The 20,309-nt window shown below is 37.7% G+C and overlaps 1 protein-coding gene across 1 annotated transcript in view; it reads left to right on the top strand.

Annotated features, from left to right (window-relative positions):
* LOC109404377 (larval cuticle protein A2B) overlaps positions 1-15,422 on the top strand; it is a 51,592-nt gene extending 36,170 nt beyond the window's left edge. Inside the window, exon 4 of the mRNA XM_029879878.2 lies at positions 14,627-15,422. Within this exon, the coding sequence (XP_029735738.1) occupies positions 14,627-14,736 (110 nt within the window). The 3' untranslated portion in view covers positions 14,737-15,422. The remainder of the gene's footprint in view (positions 1-14,626) is intronic.
* Positions 15,423-20,309: the final 4,887 nt, after the last annotated feature.

Below are 20,309 nucleotides of genomic sequence, written 5' to 3'. Positions count from 1 at the left end.
GAGTAGGGTGAAGAAATGAGATAAGATTAGATGAGATGAGATTTTCTCGAGATATCTTCAGGAACTTTTTCCAAGATTTCTTGAGGCATTGCTCTCAAGAATCTTCCCAGGATTCCTCTTGGGATAGCTAATGAGATCTCTTCAGGGATTTTTGCAGGGATTGCTTTAGAAAGTTATAAAAGGGTTGTTTTAGGTATTCTACTCGGCATCCCTGCTGTTCGAATGAGTGTTATCAGTTTTGTACCTTTTAATTTGCGTATCTGTCAAAAGATAGGCAATTAGGGCGGAATTATTGGTACCTTTTAATTCCGCCCTAATTGCTTATCCTTTGACAGATACGCAAATTAAAAGGTACAAAACTGATAACACTCATTCGAACAGAAGGGATGCCGAGTAGAATACCTGATTACACTCATTCGAAGAGGGTATTCTGCTTAGAGGGTTCGAAAAGTCGGTACAAGATCCCTGCTGTGATTCCTTAAGAGATTTTCTAATCCTTAAGAAAAGCTTCTGCCAAGATATATTAAGAGAATCGATTGGGAATTCTTACAGGTGTAAGTGCTGGGATTCCAGGATTCCATGAAAGATTTTTTATAGCATTTTTTCAAAGATTCCTTCTAGGGTTTCTTCCCGAGATTTCCTCTGGGATTTCTCCACAAAAGTAGCATCTATCCAGTATTTACTGTGGCGTATCCATTATAGTGTATCTTTAAACTTCTTGTTTTCATTATATTTAGGAATATTAAACTCAATTACTCATTTTTTTTTTGAGAAGTACATTTGCAATAACTTTCTCGAAGACAGAGTTCACTTTTGTCAAGTGGGTTATTTTACAGCATTTTTTCTTTCTCGGTCATTAATAATCCATCGAGCCCTTAAGGGCCAATACAATAATTATGTCTTGTTAATCGGATTCTTGAATAGGGCGTAGTAGTAATAAAATGGGTATAATTGTTTCTATTCAGTTGAACGTAGAAGCGCTTTAAAAAGAAGGTTACACTTTAGTTCAAGACCAGTCACACCGCTTTGTCATGTCATAACAATTTTATTTGAAGACATAATTGCTCTAATCCTGCCTTCAGTTCTTGTTAGCCGATTCATAACTCCTATCGTTATAGGTGGTCGTCTGAAGAATTCAGCTAATTGAAATATCATACTCAGCAATCATCATTGTGGAAGACGTTCCTACCTTTTCGGGGGACAACCCCTTTCCCATGCGATGTTCGTCTTCTCAGCAAGAAACCGCTCCATGCAAAACACGATACACGTTTTGTAACAATTACGAGTGACTAGCGTCGAACCGACATGACATCTGCGCATTCTGATTGGCTCGGCAGTCGGCAGCTTCTCAGCACCACCGTCATGACTGACGTGTTCGATGATGAGACCCGCAGCAAATCGTGCCCTTTTTCCCAAGTAGCAAATCAAACTGCAATGGTATGGGGTCTCTTGGCGCGACAAAGCTGCATGCAAACACGCGACGACCCATCAATCGACGACCCATTCAAATATGGATCGTGCGCCGGTGGCCATTCTCCCATCCACCTCGGCTGCTTGCATATGAAAGGGCAATTGTGAGAAATTGGCTTCACGGGTGTCTTAGAATCTTTTTTTTTTCGCAGTGGGATCATCTTTTCATGTGGTGGAGGCAGTTCAGCTCAGCACGCCGATGGCGGTGAGTGCCCTTGAAGTAGAGCACATGGTGATTGATCTTTCAATCGATCGGTTGCTCGTTCGGTCTCGTTGCCGTTGTGTGAACTTTAATTCGGCACCAACATTTCAAAAGGGCGTAACTGCATTTGGAAGTAATACCTTCTTTCAAAGCTCTAGGTCGTACTGCCTCCCTTACACTCAAACCACCGTGGTTGTCGGAAAGAGGAGAGTTTTCCCATCTGGTACTTGTTGTGAAAAAACATGGAAATCATAACACATGATCCACAGCTTTAAAAGAAGGTGATGATTCCAAAAGCAGTTACGCCCTTTTGAAATGTTGGTGTCGAATTATCCGGCAATTCTCATTTTCGGAGCAATTAATGATGGCACTCACGACATGGACCATGATTGTTTCGGTATTTGCATCAGCGAGTGCGGAATGCCGAGCGGTAATTTGGAAACTGATCGAATTAATGGAAAGGTAATTGAATTAGGAAAGAGCCATTATGCGTGGCGATCGGATCCTTGAGATGATTGGTCTGTGCGTGGCGGTCGTTGTGTGAAAGATCATATCGAGTAATTATGATTTGAATCTACTTGGTTCAATGAACAGCGTGTGGCAAGGACAAACTAAAGCAGTTGGGCAGGTTGAATGCTTCTAATTTGAGCACACACTATGACGTTTATACATTTACAGTTTCGTGTACAAATAAAATATGAAGACATAAAAAATCCCCTCTAAACAGAAACACGCATTGGTTGAGTTGTTGATCAACTGGTGGATTTTTTTTGAAAACATCAGTTGTGCAAATTATATAAAAAATTCAAGATGAATCTATCGAGGAGTTCTTGCGCATTTTTTTCCTCCCCTGTTGGGGAAATTAGGCCACTGCGTCCAATAAGCTGAGCTTTTGTGGATATTCGCATCTAGCCGGCTAGTTACCATGTGACAAGTAATCAGCTTCTGCCACGCCGCGTCGTCTCCCAGTCAGGTGCAATGGAATTGATAAACTCCAAGACCTTCCCAGGTTCTGCAGACCAAATCTCACTGGATTGCAAGCAACCACTATTTAGAAATCTTTACCTGCACGTGCATAAAGCACCACAACTGCAAAGCAGATGTTCCGAGGTTTCACGTTCCGTATTACAGAAATGACAGATATCACTCTGAATCTGGCCAATATTTTTCAAGTGATACATGCTCGGGCAGTCTCCAGTTACTAGGTCACTGTATGTACATAGAGCTCTCTTGTTGAGTTCTAAGAGCTTTTTGGTTTCATAAGCATTTGGTCATTTGGTGTTATAAATCGTTTTGACTGATTGCAATTTTTGACATCCATCCAAATGGATATCACCCTCTGCTCAGCCCAGCATTTCAGGTCCATTTTTTTGTAAAGTTTGATTCTACCGCATAATGGTTCTGGACCAACAAATTGTAAATTGGAACTACTTTTAGCAAGCTCGTCTGCCATTTCATTTTCTTCAATGCCACAGTGACCTGGAACCCAGTAGGTATATGTTTACTGGGTTCCCTAAGCACAACCTGCGCAGTGAAAGAATGCATTCCCAGACAAGCTTTGAAGTACATTTGTAAGCGCACAATGTTTTTAGTGCAGCTTGACTATCTGAAAAAATACAAATATTTGCATATCTGTATTTTCTCTCAAGGCAGATATTTGCGCATTTCAAAATAGCTCTGCTTGAAACACCGTATTTAGGATAGTGTCCCATCGCCACTGAAATTTGTATTCCAGGACCGTCGATTCCTGCTCCCGTTTTTATTCCAAGTTTTGAGCCATCTGTAAGGAATTTGATTGATCCTTGACGAACAGTGGGACCTCTAACTTCCCAATCTGCGCGAGTTGTTTCGTGCATCTTGTAGGGAAAATCATGGTTCTCCACAGGTTTCATCCAGTCTTTAATCATTTTCATTACTGGCCTATTTTGAAAATATTGCGAAATGCTCAGGTGACCTACAAGATCACCTGGCATAAACTTTTCAACTCGTTTAACGTTGAACCATTCGTCATTGAAATCATCGTCATCATTAAACATTTGAAAGCAGTTTTTTCGTTCAAATCGAACATTTTTGCTATGCAAATGGATTCACTGTGTTCCACGTGAGGAATAGAATACAGTGAATATATTTTCGTGGTCGTTATTTTGGTTTACAGCAAAAAAACTGCTTTTCTATTTCCGAAAAATGATGACGGATGCTTGAGCCTTAAGTCACAGTAATTACTTTTCTGCTTCTCGTGCAAAGGTAGCAGATTGAGAATCGCATCTAAAGCTTTTGATGGAGTGCTGCGCATTGCTCCTGTAATAGCAATGGACGCAAGACATTGAATTTTCGCAAGCTTTGATTGCGTGAAAGCCTCTTTTGTTTTTGGCCACCAGACAAACGAAGCATAAGTCACTTTTGGGTGGATCATGGCTGTATAAATCCACATTATCATTTTTGGTTTCAAGCCCCACTTTCTGCCAATAGTTTTGGAGCATAACCAAAATGCATTTGTTGCCTTACCGATCACGGACTCAATTTGAGGATTCCAGTTCAGTTTAGCATCCAGTATCAAACCTAAGTATTTGAAACGATCACTAGGGTGTATTTGTATCCCTCCAAGCCGAAAAGCTTTTAGGTTGATCTTCCTTCTCCTAGTGAAAGGGACAATTACGACTTTTGACGGGTTGATGCCAAGGACCTTCTAATACACCATGAATGTGTATAGTTTAGGGCCCTTTGCATTCTCTCCAAAACAGTTTCGTCATATTTTCCTCTCACTATCATGACTATATCGTCTGCAAATCCCGCAACTTCGAAACCTCTTTTCTTCAAGCTTCTTAGAGGATCGTCTACAGCTAAGGACCACATTAGTGGTGAGAGGACTCCTCCTTGAGGGCAACCCTTCGTTGCCCTTACTGTTATAGATGAACTTCCCAGCTCAGAGGTGATTTCTCTTTTTGCAAGCACAGTATAAATCCAATATATGAAGTATAAATCCTATGTCGAAATTTTTGTTCTCCATGGCACGCTTCATAGATGAATAGAAGGCATTATAGAAAAGGCGCATAGAGCTATCTCTTTTGCTGAAAACGTTTTTTCACCTTTGTTACTAGCGAGTGAAGTGCCGTGACCGTTGACTTACCAGATTGATAAGCAAACTGGAAGTCAGATAGGAGATGCTCTTTTATATAAGAAGAATTGATAAAATCCTTCAAAACCTTTCCCATAATCTTCAACAAAACTGAAGAAAGACTAATTGGTCTATATGCTTTCGGATGGAAATGCCGCTTTTTCATTTGGTTCGGCCGCGAGCGCGTCGTCGTCGTCGTCGTCTATTTCACAGTGCCCATCTTCGTACGGGGCAGTTCAGTGTGTTTTTGGAGGCAAAATCGAAATGCCGCTTTTTCAGAGTTCGTATTTATGAAGTGACCGATCCGTAGCGAATTCATTGATAAAGATCATACGTGCCATCTTGTAAGGTAATTGTGGGGGCGAGAGCTCTCAAATTCAAAGAAAATTCACATGAAATCGAAAAAAAAAGATTTATCGGAGAATGAAGATATACCGCCGCGCTATGACACCGCCGCCCAGCAACCGCGATCTGCGATTTTTATAGTAGCTCATGTTGAACGAGATTGTATAGTAAAGTTTCCCCTGGACGTCTAAATTCATACACTTGAACACTTTAGTTTCCGCGGAACCACAATACGGTTTTCGAATTACGCACTTTGTGTTAGGTTGTTTCTAGCACATGAAATGGTGTGCGCATTAACCCTTTCGCGCATCGGGCAAACAAAATAGTAGCGAGAAACCTATCCGGGAAAATAACTTTCCTCATTTTAAATAATGGTTGAGGAGCTATGCGTACGATATCAAGTATAAATTTATAAATATCGCGCGCGGATAATAAAAAAAATAGAATCATACATAATATCAATTGTATGATTTCTCTCGGCAGCCGGCTGCCGGGAGAGCTCGCACGTTCTAGGTTCCATAGGTCACATCACTAACCAAAGGTGAATCCTGATCTATGTAACTGTTCACCCTTCCCACATATAATACCCCCTACCCGTGGCAACCGTGGAGAAGCAGAGGTGATCTCGGTCTTTAGTAGCAGCGGTTGTCACACCATCACCCCTTCCCCTCCCCGATGACCGTAAGGACGTGGCCGGCGCCGTTATTGACTCAATAAAGTATTGAACTCTCAAAAGTGCACATTGAGGATGGTTGGCTAATCCCAGGCCCTATCCTTTGGTTCCCTGTGCAACTTTGATTGTTCTAGTCAATCACGGAGTAGCAACTACGAATTGTACGGTCATCATGCTCATGCTCATGCTCATGCTCATATATGCTTTCGGATGCGTCTTGTCTCGCTTCCCCTTTTTTGGTATAAAGATAACTTTTACGAGTCTCCATTTTGATGGAACGTAATTCAATCTCAAACTAGCCTTGAACATCTCAATTAGTAATGGAGCCAACACCGCTTCTCCGTTTTGAATCAGTGCTGGAAATATCCCATCAACTCCTGCAGATTTAAAAGGCTGAAAAGATCTAATCACATTGTCCACTCTGGCCTGCGTGAAGATTTCATCAGCTAAATCTGAGGCGGTGTTTACTGTACTATTTGACTCCGTTGAGTTTATACTAGGACATCCTTCACCTTCCAGAGATATAGTATCATTGGAATCCACACTTGAAACTGAACCTGGAAAATGGGTTCGCATCATTAGATCCAAAGTTTCACGAGGAGTTTTGGTAAAAGCTCCATCGGCACGCTTAAGATTTCCCAATTCATTTGCATAATCTGTTGCAAGCGTTTTTTGTAGTCTAGCAACTACAGGAGTACTGTTTATGTTTTCACATGTCAGCACCCAAGATGCACATGTTTAAGGTATTCTTTAAGAATGCTGCTATCAATTCTGGCGAAACATTTTATCAATGGTTTTCATAAAAGCAGTCATAAAACTGCGAGTTTTAATTATTGCTGTAATAAAACTCTAATAAAAATCAAACAAAACCAATCAGCAATGAAATTGTTACTTGGGAGGTCAGACGCTGTTTGAGCCGCACCTCCTTGGTGAACAGACGTACTTCCCTAATCTAGCTGAAGCCAGAAGGACAACAGTGCTCAGGTTGCACTACTAGCTAAGCATTCAACTCTTAGCTGGCGGTCTTTGTAATCGATTGACCCGTGAAAGCATGAGGTATAAATTTATGAGGACCAGAGCTATGTTGGACTCTCCAGGTTGTCGATTCACTGTTTTAGAGCTCATAATAGTGAACGTAAAATTAGGAGATCACACCATTGCAATTTACTTGTTATTAACTATCAACAGGCTAACTTATGCCCTAATGATATTGGATCTACATAAAATCAATTTAAAACTATTCTTAATTACTGCACATCTTCGAATCGATTGGTTTAGGTACATAACTAAGTTTTCTAGAACAAATAGCTCAAAAATAGTGTGTTTTTGTCAATTATCTTTGAAAAATGCGTAATAAATTAAAATACTGCGTCAGCTCTAGCGGCACAGTGCACAAAAAAGTGCTTACTCGTACAGTTGTAAATTTATGAACTGCAATGCGATGTTTAAATCGAAATTGCAAGTTTGATGTCAAAAAACGAAATGTAGAGTGGAACAGGGGCCACACCTTTGCCTAAGAAAGAATTTTAATTTATTACGCATTTTTCAAAGATAATTGACAAAAACAAATTAAAACGCACTATTTTTGAGCTGTTTGTTCTACAAATCTTAGTTATTAAACTAGTTATTAAACTAAACCAATCGATTCAGAGATGTCATTTGATAGAAAATTCAATAATCTTTCGAATAAGGGTCAAAAAAACTGCGATAAAATTGACCATTTCAAGTTATAGCCAGTTAAGGCAATAATATGGAAAGTTCAATAACTACGTAACGGTTGAGATTTGCCCATATGCGTAGAACAATTTTTTCACCATTTATGGTTATTGTTATTGTTATTGTTTATTTTAACTTCAAATTTTGAAAGAGGGAAAAACCCCTTTGAGTGATTTCAACATTACAAAAACGAAATCTTTCTCAAAGAGGCACAAAACCTCTTTTATCTTTTCAAATAACATTATAATAATAACTTAAAATTAAAGGCTCACACGGCAGTAGCCATAGCAGAGCCGCAATCTTGAAGGAGGACAACATGCCACATCGTGAAACGAATCTCCAGAAATCCAGAAACCCTTGTGGGGGAGAGGGTAGGGGTCAGGGATTCACCAAAAACGAATCTTCAAGGCTGAAAATAAAGTATACAAAAAAAAAGAGAAACAGTATCATACAAAATATGCAATCTCATTTATAAATTTGAATAAAAGTTTTAATATGGTTTCATTTTTTGAGCCCAAAATATCCCGTATAGATACAGGAATTGGAAAACCTGCTGCAATAATGCTCTCAAACAATATTTTCCTCGGTACAATAAACCGAGAACAATTAATTATAATGTGATCAATGTCTTCATAGGATATGCCACATTCACATAAATTTGTATCATTTATATTGATGCGATACAAATGACTATTACAAATATAGTGATTGGAAATCAATCTTGAAAATGTGCAAATGAAATTTCTACTCCCAGATACATTTTTGAACCAAGGAAAATTATTCACTTTGGGACATATTGAATGACACCAACGCCCTTTATCACTAGAATCCCAATTGATTTGCCAGGTATTTAAAGAATAATTTCTAAGATTTGGAAAATATTCAGAAGCAGAAATATCACGATTATAAAGTATACCACAAGTAACCCCAAATTTTGCCAATAAATCCGCCTGTTCATTGCCATAAATATTACAATGCGCAGGAATCCAAACAAATTTTATAACATATCCTCCAGAATGCAAATCAAATAATATTTTTTTCAACATCAACATGATGTGATGTGATTTGTAATTGAACTTGATAGTATTCAAAGCACTCAGACAACTGAAACTATCAGAGCAAATAATATAAAAATTTGGCGGGCAATCCTTGATCATGCTACATGCAAAATACAAGGCAATGAGTTCTGCTACAAAAATAGAACACGGAGATTGTAATTTATAAAAATGAGCTAAAAATAAATTATATACTCCAAAATCTGCGATGTCATTAATCAAAGAACCATCTGTGAAATACATTTGTGAAGGGCTGATTCCATCAAATTTACGTTCAAACAATAAATTTGCAAAATGCGGATGTAGAAATTTTGGTATTTGCCGCAATTCATAGAATAGGGACAAGTCAATTAATGGTTCATAAGTATGAATGTTTAATTTAAAATCATAAAAATCATTCGAATGCACATGTAAAAGATTTTGATTTAAACAGTGAGTAAAAGAATCCAACATTCTATTTGTAGGATTAATTTGGTATAAAGACTCCAAAGTACTTATGATTTGATGATTATTCGCAAAACAATTTGTCAAAAATTTACAGTTCATCTCCTGAAAACGAATTTTTAGTGGAACAATACCGGCAAGAACTTCTATAGATTGAGTATGGGTGGAATTCATTAGTTTTAAACAAATTCTCAAACAACGGTATTGTATTTTTTCAAGTTTGGAAAAATGAGTTTGTACAGCACTACCAAAAGTAAAACAACCGTATTCCATTACTGAACGAATAGTGGTTTTATATAACGTTATTAAATCAGAAGGATTTGCACCCCACCAAGTGCCTGTAATTGTACGAAGAAAATTAATTCTTCTTGAACAAACTTTTTGAATGTATATAATATGAGTGTTCCAATTCAATTTAGAGTCAAACCAAATACCAAGATATTTATATTCATCAATTTGATCTATTTGAAGTCCATTCAGAAATAAATTAATATTTGTGGTAGAACGTTTTCTGGAAAACACAATAAATTTGGTTTTTTGAACTGAAAATGAGAATCCATTGTCATGAGCCCACATATCCAAATTATCCAAAGCACATTGCATAAAATGTTCAATAACATCTCTATTTTTTCCACGTATGGAAAGAACATTATCATCAGCGAATTGAAGCAAAAAGCAACCATTAGGAATAATAGATGCCATATCACTAGTGAATAAATTGTATAAAAACGGACTCAAGCATGATCCCTGTGGAAGGCCGAAGTAACTATATCGTATTATTTTGGAAGAGTTATTATGAAAAAAATGCATAATTTTAAATGAGAATAAATTATATATAAAGTTTGAAATCATATTTGGAATTTTCAAATTGTTCATTTTATTGAACAACAAATCAATCAGGACAGAATCATAGGCTCCAGAGACATCTAGAAAAGTAGACACTACATCTTGTTTTTGATTAAATGCAAGTTGAACTTGCGTTGCTAAAAGTGAAATACAGTCACGCGTACCACGACCCCTTCTAAATCCAAACTGAGACGGAGATAAAATATTGTTTTCTTCAGCCCAAAATTCAAGACGATTTAAAATCATACGCTCCATAAGTTTGCGTAAACATGATAACAAACTGATAGGTCTTCTGCTATCAGCTAATGAAGGATCTCTACCAGGTTTAAGAATACTTATTACTTTGATTGAGCGCCATTCAACAGGAATGATATTTTGTAACAAAAAGCTGTTGTATATCGAAAGTAAATGAAGTTTACCTTCATCAGGCAACATTTTCAAAACAATGAATTTCATGTTATCAATACCTGGAGCTGTATTTTTAGTAATAGATAAAGCCAAATTGAACTCAGCCAAGGAGAATGGATCACAAAGCTCAGGAAAATAATTTAAAGATTTTGATTTATAATTTACTAATGGAGCAACAAAGTCTGGACATATTTTTGAAGCAAACTTTTCAATCCATTCTTCTGAATATTCCAAAACAGTAGGAACATTAGAATTATAATTTCTTAAATTTCGTGCTACTGACCACAAAGTAGACAATGAAGTTTCACTGTCCAGGTTTTCTACAAAATTTCTCCAATAATTTCTCTTTTTGAATTTAGTAAGTCTAGTAAACTGGGCTTCAGCTTTACAATACAATAAATAGCTATCTCTGGAGCCTGATCTGCGAAAGTTTTTAAAAGCATCAGATTTATTTTTCAGTGAATTGGAACACTCACTATCCCACCAAAAAGAAGGACGTGCCTTTTTAACAGTACCCGAAACACATTTTTTAGTTTGAGATTTACGTAAACTATCAATTAGTAAATTTGAAAAGCTCTTATAATTGTCAATTGGTGAAGCTGAATCTACACTATTTATTAACGAAATAGATATTAAATCAGAAAATTTTGTCCAATTCACATTTTTGCATAAATCATAAGTACAAGACTCATTAATTAATTGATTTCGAACGGGAATGTGCAATCGAATCAAAATAGGTAAATGATCACTGCCATTTGGATCATTGATAGTAGACCAAGAAGATTGCAATGCCAAACTATTCGAACAAAGTGAAAGATCAATACATGAATGATTACTAGGAGGCACAGCCACTCTAGTAAATGAACCATCATTGAGAATATTTAAATTAAGGTCATCAATCAAATCCATTATTAAGGAACCCCTACCATCGATTTTATCACTACCCCAAGCGAAATTATGGGCATTAAAGTCTCCTAATATAAAAAATGGAGAAGGGACTTGTTGTAATATACTTGTAATTTGTGTTAAACAAAAACTAGCATTTGGAGGAATATAAAAACAAACAATTGAAAAATTGAATTTTTCTTTTTTGATCGATATAGCTATAAATTCTATCTGGGACTGAGGTAGCAATGGTAAATCTAAGTATTTAAATTCAATATTATTGTGAATTCCAATCAAAACCCCACCAAATGATAATTCCCTATCTTTACGCAATATATTGAAATTAGGAATACGAAAATATTTAGTAGAAACTAACCATGTTTCATTTAAACAAAATATGTCGATATTATAATTAGTTAATAATGCTTTTAATCTATCTATTTTCGGAATTACACTACGACAATTCCATTGTAAAATGTGAAGCTCATCACTAATATTATTGGACGCCATTAAGATGAAAATAATGAAGAAATGAGGGGTCCAAATGTGTTCAATTTATCCAAAAGGGAAGCCAAAAATGGTAAAACTAATTTAATGATATTTTTCCAAAAATCACTTAATCCCAAAAAATTAACAAGCTCCTCCAAAATTCCCAGAATTGAGCTCTTTGGATTTTCATCAGAAATATCATTTGAATTTTTATCATTTGTGTTAGGCACATTATCGGAATCAATTTTTTGAAACCCAGGAATATTCTTGGAAGAAGAACGAAGAGGTGGAAAGTTTTTATCAAAAGAGGTAGATGGTTGGGGTTCAGAAATATTGTCTTTGACAGCGGATTTTATGTTAGATCTTTTTCTTTTACTTGGAGGTTTGTAAACAAAATCATTACCGTCATGAAGTGATTCAATACCTTCTTCATCTGGTAAAATTTCAAATGCATTGGGAGAAGAAATATCATCAAAAGATTTCATAATTTCAGCATATGAAACCTTATTTTTGTGTCTTATTTTTTGGTTGTGCTTTTTTTGATTTTCAATATAAACAGCACATTCTTTCAAAGAACTGTGAGTTTGTTTACAATAAATACATGCATCCGATTTTTTGGCACAATCGGATGATGAATGTAACTCCCCACATTTTGAACATTTTTGTTTGTTCGAACAAAAACTCGAAGTATGACCAAAAAGAAGACATCGATCACAATGCATGAGCTTTGGATAGTAAAGTCTCACGCTGAAAATAACTTGTCCAACTTTTACATAATCCGGAAGAACGGATCCAGAAAAAGTAATTTTTATACAATCAGAATGTTCATATTTTGAATCATTCCCAGTAAACAATAATTTTGATAAACGAACACAATCCAAAACCGTAACAGGTGAAATGGATTTGTTCTTGAAAAAACCTGAGCCATGATTGACAACATCTTCACAATCCAAAAACTCATCATAAATTATTCCATTAATTTCGCATGAATCGCTAGGAGCATACACGCGATAGGAATTTGCAAACAATTTGGATTCCAGAAGAGCATTAGCTTCATCTCGAGAACCAAAAATGACACGCAATTTGTCAAGTGAAACTTTCTTAATTTCCTTCACAGATTTGTATTTTTTGTAAACCTCAGAGGAAATCAATAAAACATTAATTGGCCTCTCTTTCTTACGAAAAAATATTGCAAACGGTCCAGGGAAACTAGGTGGATAAACCTTCACACGAAAAGGTTTAACCAATGAAGATGTTTCAAGCAAATGAGCATTATCTTTTGACCCCCCCTCCCCCTCATCAGTCTCCATGTAGGAAACTCAAAAATGAAGGTCTGTTTTGTGAACTGTGGGATCAGGATACAATAATGTAAAAGGTAATAAATAAATTATACTTGCGGCTCTTCAATACAAACGAACAAACTTCAACAAATCCAACGACGAACCAAAACGGAAAACTTGAATTCTAGGAACCAAAAACTTGCAACTTCAACCGCAACACTTGAATGAATCCAAAAACAGGAATCCTCCACCGAACGCAACAGCAATGGAATCTCAGAAAACGGAAACGATCCAGTAATGGAACACCAAATTAACTCTTCAACCGCAACACTTGAACAAATCCAGCAATGGAAAGAATCCTCTGTTCGAATCCGCAATATCACAAACGTCTCAAGAAATATTTGAATCTCGGAAATTATTTGGGTCTGAAAAGAAGAAAAAAATGACACGAGCAGAAAAAACCGTTTAACCTGGTCAAGGCCTACTTACCGAGTATGAACACCATTTATGGTCCTCTATCACCATTTAAAAAGTGTGCGCTCACGAACCTAACACCCTGTATAAGAAAAATCAGGGGACCAAGGTGGCTACCTTGGGGAATCCCAGAAGGAGCATCAAAAATACGTGAAGTCACATATCCAATTCTAAAGGTGAGCTGGTGGCCGATGAGATACGAACACAACCAACTAACAAATCTGTCATCGAAGCCTAGTTTTGCTAATTTAATTAGATTACACCAGGAATTCGAAACAGGTTATATTTTGTGGAATTCAAAAATAAACATTTTTTGAGATTTTGTATCAGGTATATTTGGAGTTATACAGCCTTATTTATTAGCCACTGACGGAATATTGACTAGTGTTTCCATAACTTTCCTCTGCTTTTGCATTCAGTTTTAGCATGATGACGATGATATAATTCTTTGATATTTCTTGCTTTTGTCATGCTAATTTGATCACTTCATCAATGAATTTGCTTTGTCATTTGCCTTTTATGTTTCGATATTGCTGTTATACAAACGTGTCCACCAGCAATAATTTTGCATCTCTCAATCCCAACTAAAACCTTACCCATCATGGGCTGGTTTCCAATCTTCTTCATATCTGACCCACTGAAACAGTAACCGACACCCTCATCTGATTTGAAATGTCTGTTGTACCGCGTCGTCGTCATCGTCTTCGATATACGATAAGACAATAAGCAAAGATTCCTCATCCTTCGTTCCCTCCATCATATTGGCACGCGAGTGTCTAACCATTCAATCATACAGATAATTTGCATGAGAATTAAGCCATCAACGGGTTGACTCTCAACTCAGTAGCCACAACGTAGGTAACAATTGCCATTTTCGTGGGAATGTGCTTCTAGGCCTATGAACGCATTGGGGTCTCATCTATGGCAGAGAGGGTGGTAATTATGCTCTGTAGCATTTGTTTGAACTAGGGTGTAATTAACCTTTAGTTTATAATTGCATTCACGCTCGCTGCAGAGAACCAGCGATGTTTTTTAAAGCCAATTCGGTGTGGGATTGCTAGAACCGTTTCTGTACCCGCTACAGGGGGTTTTTATGATTGACATTAGATGGAAAATCTCGAAGGACGTACGAAGAAACACATAGAGGCGGGTCATAATTAAGCATAGTTGTGGGTTATGTTTGATCGAGATACTATAGCTCTTCTCTTTATTTCTTAATTCCAGTGCATGTAACCAAGACTTCCCACTACGCGGAGCACGAGCCAACCTACCCGCACTACGGAGACTACCACGATGGATACTACGGTCACTACGATGATAGCCATTACTACTAAGTATATGCTTTACCAAATAGACAACAAAGAAACACTGCCAGTAAACCAGAAGGCCCAACATATGGCTTCGTTCGTCCAATCGAATCGCGTTAGTATTAAGAGCCCATCTCACTCTCTCCTCCCATGGAAATCGTGTCTATTGTTTTAGCCAAAGGCCAAGGTCAGCGCCGGATCTGGCTGAACCCTCGGCTCGAAATTTGAACCGCTAAGTGCAACCCAAACTAGTTTTAAGCTTGCTGTTAATGTGTACTCATACGAATAAGTTAAGCTTCGCTCTTTTTACGCTCCCGTCTAAGTTGTATGTACATAAATGTGATTTACCTTTGCGTCTGTGCGATCATTAGCGACTGCCTCGTAGTCGTTGCCACAAATTGCACTGAATTAGGCACAAAGTACATCTTGATATTTCCGTTCAATCACTCACCGGCGCGATACCGGCACTCTTTTCCTCGACTTGACCTTTCGAATCTTCGTTACTTTCTATTAAAAATCTATCAAAACTGTTATTTTATTCTACTCTGAAATCTGTTCGCTTCATTGAAGCGATGTTTCTCACATCTGATTGTTATTCATGCCGTTTTCTCTTTCACGGCCCGATTACAGGATTAAGTTCGAAAGCTATTATTTTTATGAAAATACATGAAATAAATGTTTTGTAAAACTATAAATGAATGATTTTTATTTGTATACATCACATCACTTTGTTTTATGTTTTATTTCATCGATACATAATTTTGTGGAGAATACACTTAGTCTAGTCTAGTATAGTCTACACATACACTGCCATTCATTGAAAGAACCTTGGATAGAACCGACTAATGAATTAACTACATCGGCTGTTTTCCTACTCTCCGCATCGACCAATGTGGCGCGAAAAATCGCTAAAAGTAAATCGCAAAAATATTGTATGGCAAATGCCATATAAAGGCAAATTCTTCAAAGTGGAACACATTATTCGAAAAAATATTTGGTAGTGGTTGTGCACAATGGTGACCACTATTAAGCCTACCAAATATTTTTTCGGGAAAAGCTTTATATTTCAAGTAATTCAAGTTTAGATGCATTTCGCCAAACAAAATTAAATTGATTTACTCCTGCTGATCAACTGTGGCTGCGCGCAAAGCGGGTAGTCCATTCTACCATTTTTCTTGTCATTAATAGTACTTGCAGTACATCAGAAGTGTATTACAAGCATTAAAGCGGCCAGGCCTACTGTGCAGCGTTATTGGTTTTACAAGAAAGCTATAGAGTGGGGTCATCTCTTACCAACCGCTCGGCCTTTTAGAAAGTAAAAAAAAAAAACTTGAAAATCGGTGGGGGTGATGATGCTAAGAAGGTTAATGTCACCCCTTGGTCCGGAGTTTCCTGGGATGGAACACAGGTATCTACTCTGTATCCTGGCCCTTATGCCTAGGCCTAACCGCCAATACACGCTCTCTGAAACGAGAAAAAAGTGTAATGATCCCTTCCCAAAACGTTTAATAATATGATGAATAGTGTGAACAATATCAACATAATTATAACGAGTTTGAGACTACTTCACAATGCACATCAGAACAAACTCATCAAGTTAGGAATTTGTAGAAAATATTGAAAAATACCTAATTTTTATTTACCTTAATTGACCTGACTTAGCATTCACTAATTATATGTATACAAAACCACCTAATCTCACCAAATTTAAACTTTGTTACACTGCGGATAGACCACAAAAATCCTGTTGGCTCGCTATTGCATGAGTTGCTATACCCATCTGCCCAACAGCTGATGACCGGTCCACGTGAGTTACCTCGAAGTTTGTTTCGGATCTTCAAGCTGCTACTCGCGTATTTACGCTTGCACACCCTGAGTCACACTTCAACCATTGTTTATAGTTCCGGCCTCCAAGCACCATCCGAAACAAGAAGAATTAAGAAGCCCCCGATTCACTCCTCCGGGCAGACATCTTCGAAACTAACAATTATTTCCGATGCCGGATTGTACCCGTACAAATAAAAAAAAACACTTCTCGCACAGTTGCATCGATCGGAAATGTAGCACTACTAGGCTGCAAGTCCGTTGCAAAATCTGCTTTAAACTGGCACAAACGTACACTCCATAGTCCACCCAATCATATTAGTGAGCAAATAATGGATTTTGATGCCCTGGTTCTCAATCAATTCAAAAACTTTTCATCTTTTGAACTTTAGGGGTTGTCTTCCATGATCTGTGGGAAAATTACGGACACACTTCAAATATTTAGTGTTTACATTTTGATTAAGTCTAGACATCGAGTTGAGGATTACTCGTAGAAGGTTTTTTTTACCAGCCTTCTTCTTTATGGCTCTACGTTCCCACTGGAACTTGGCCTGCCTCTCTTCATCTTGGTGTTCTTTGAGCATGTCCATAATTATCAATTGAAGGGCTTTCTTTGCCTGTCATTGCGTGAATTTGTATATTGTAAGGCAAGTACAATAATACACTTTTGCTATGGAGCCGAGAAAATTTTCCCGGTCGGAACGGGAATCGAACCCGTCGTCTCCGGATTTGTGATCTATAGTCTAAACCACTAGGCTAACTGGAGACCTGTCAGCCGTGGGACTAAAGGCAACAGCATCAATTGTGTTTTACCATTTGTTGGACTTCTATTTAAAGGAAGAATTTCAATGAATGGAAGCACTTTAGGTGATCTGATTTTGACTGATCTATTCGTGGAACAGCTGCTCGTAGCAGATTTCATCAATATCCCTGGAGAATTTTCTGAAGGACCTGCCAAAACTCCTGAAGATATCTTTGAAGGAATCGCTAGATGAATTTCTGGACAAAAATCCTTCCAGCGATTTCTAAAGTAGTCTCTATCTAGAACTCTGGAGAAGTGCTTAGAAGATTTCTGAAGAAATGCAAAAGAATAATTCTTCAAGGAAAGAGAAGGGAAAGCATGGAGGGATTCTTGAAGGCTAACCGGTTGTGTCTGAATGGAATGTTGAAGAAAAATTAAAAATAAACCCCTGGAGCAACACCTGGTGGAACTTCTGAAGAAATCCCGGAAAGCATTGAGATTTTTTTCACGAAATTCCTATGCCAGTTCTAAGATTGATTCCCACAAGAAAATTGTTTCCTGAAATATAAAAAGAACCTCAGAAGGAATGAATTAACTACATCGACTGTTTTCCTACTCTCTGCATCGACCAATATGGCGCTAGCTTCTATGCCTATCTATCTGGCGCTAAAAGTAAATCGCGAAAATATTGTATGGCGAATACAATCTAAAGGCAAATTTCTAAAAGTGGAACACATTATCCGAAAAAATATTTGGTAGTGGTTGTGCACAATGGTGACCACTATTAACCCTCTAATGGATACCTGGGGTTCTTTGGACCCCAGAGCCACTTTGAAGTGGTCTGACCCCACGGCACGAATTATTGTATCTTTTGATCGTGACTCAATAGACCGAGGGCAACCTTATGATAAATTAATTGAATCGAATGACTTAATACAATATGTCTTGACACAATATATTTACATAGGTTAACAATACCAATACTTCCGATTTGGTGGATAATTTACTTTACTGCCAAATCAGGTGGCGCAAATGTAGCTGCAAATATTACATATGGATTAGACTTTTGAACCATATTTCAAAAGTGTAATATGCATCTGTTACGATGATATCTCGATCGATCTCCTGGGTGTGCTGTAGCAATTCCTCCTGGGATTCTTCTAGGAATTTCTCTTGGGATGCCTCTAGAAATTCCTCCAGGGACTCCTCCTGGGAGTCCTCTAGGATTTTCTCATGACATTCCCCCAGGAATTCTTACAGGAACTCCTTCTGGGATTGCTCTAGGAATTCCTCCCGGGATTTATCTAGCAATTTATCCCGGAATTACTCCAGGAATTTATTCCGGATTTCTCCAGGAATTCCTCCCGGAATTCTTCCAGGAATTCCTACCAAGATTCCTCTAAAGTATAAACTGTGCAATCCAATTACTTAACGAAACTATGTATCCGCAAGTCTGTCGATTCTACAGTGTCTATATTTCTTAGACCCATGTCCAGCCAAAAACTTTGCCGTAGACACCATCTCAATTAATAATAAGTATCTCGATGTACAACAGATATAAAATTTAAAAAAAATGCTCATTATCGCCACCTTATGGCAGAGTTCTGAATCAAATAGATTTTTAACCTACCGAACAACTATATTTACTTAATTACTTTATTAGTATCCTGAAATATATGAGATAAATATTGTATACTAGCGCCGCCTAGTGGTGGATGATCAAATCAAACGATTCATCATCTTTAAGTCCTTCACCAATCAAACAACTTTGCTGAAGACACCAACTCTACCTACATAGCACAAATTTCCCAAATGGAGGAGAACATGCCTCTGGAGCCGATCTACTGGTACCTGAGCTCCATAGGTAAACAGGATCTTGCGATATATAAGATGTTAATTTCATAAATATTATGCCTATTTGTCTGTGATTCAAATAAAATACGTAACGCAAAATTTGACAATTTCAGAACTCCTCCCTACTCCACGTAACAATTTTTGAATGGTAAATTTTAAATTTTCGTTTAAAGCATAACACAGCGCTAGACTCCTACGATACCCCTAGCGTTACGTAATATTTGAACTAACCCTTTTTAGCTGTCACAGACATATATGTCACCCATTTACAGAAGTGCGATTTATCCTTTTGTTATGTGAGGCTTGTCCGCTTGCTTTAGTACGTTAGTCGTGGAGCCTCGTAGCCGTGCGGTTAGGGTCACCAGTCACCAAGCTTATAATCGCACCATGCTATGGGGTGAGGGTTCGATTCCCGCTTCGGGCGTTGAAACATTTCGTGAGAATAGTTTCTTCCCCGTTTCCACTGGTGCATGCTCCGTTGCCCGTTGTCTTATGTTAAGTTTAAAACAGTCTGTACAGCCGAAAGCTGAAGACGTTGTGCGTGTCTTTTATATCCTGTTGATTAGGGACGTTTTGGAATGCTCTCTAGCGCGAACTGTCGGAGATTTCCCAAACTAATTTGTTCATCACTAGATAGGCCTTGACTTACCTAACATCTTTGCCGAAAACAGCAGCCTTTTGAAAAGTAAGGATCACGAGATACGCGAGAATATATGTTGGGGTCCAATGGACCCCAGGGTCCCGAAACGGACCTTTTTTAAGGTATCCTCTTGAGGGTTAAGGCTACCAAATATGTTTTTCGGGATAAGCTTTCTATTTCAAGTAATTCGAGTTTAGATACATTTAGATGCATACAAAATTAAATTGATTTACTCCTGCTGATCAACAGTGGCTGCGCGCAAAGCGGGTAGTCCATTCTCGGAGGAAGTCATGAAGAAATTTCTGGTAGATTCTCTGAACGTTTTTTGCGGTTTTAGCGAGCTTTTCAACCCCAAGCTTTTCCTTCTGAAGAATATACTCACTTCTTTGTGAGTTTGTCGGGAATTCCTACAGAGCAATCACTGGGGAAATTCCTACAGAAATCTCTGAAGGAATTTCTGAAAAAAAAAACACGAAGGGATCTCTGCAGGAATCTACAAAGTAATCGTTGATTGATTTATCTTTATTATAGAGACTTTCA

The sequence above is a fragment of the Aedes albopictus genome, chromosome 2 (genome assembly GCF_035046485.1).
Source record: "Aedes albopictus strain Foshan chromosome 2, AalbF5, whole genome shotgun sequence".
Lineage (NCBI taxonomy): Eukaryota > Metazoa > Arthropoda > Insecta > Diptera > Culicidae > Aedes > Aedes albopictus.
The sequence above is the reverse complement of the archived record's forward strand: the minus strand, read 5'-3'. Positions and strand labels throughout refer to the sequence as shown.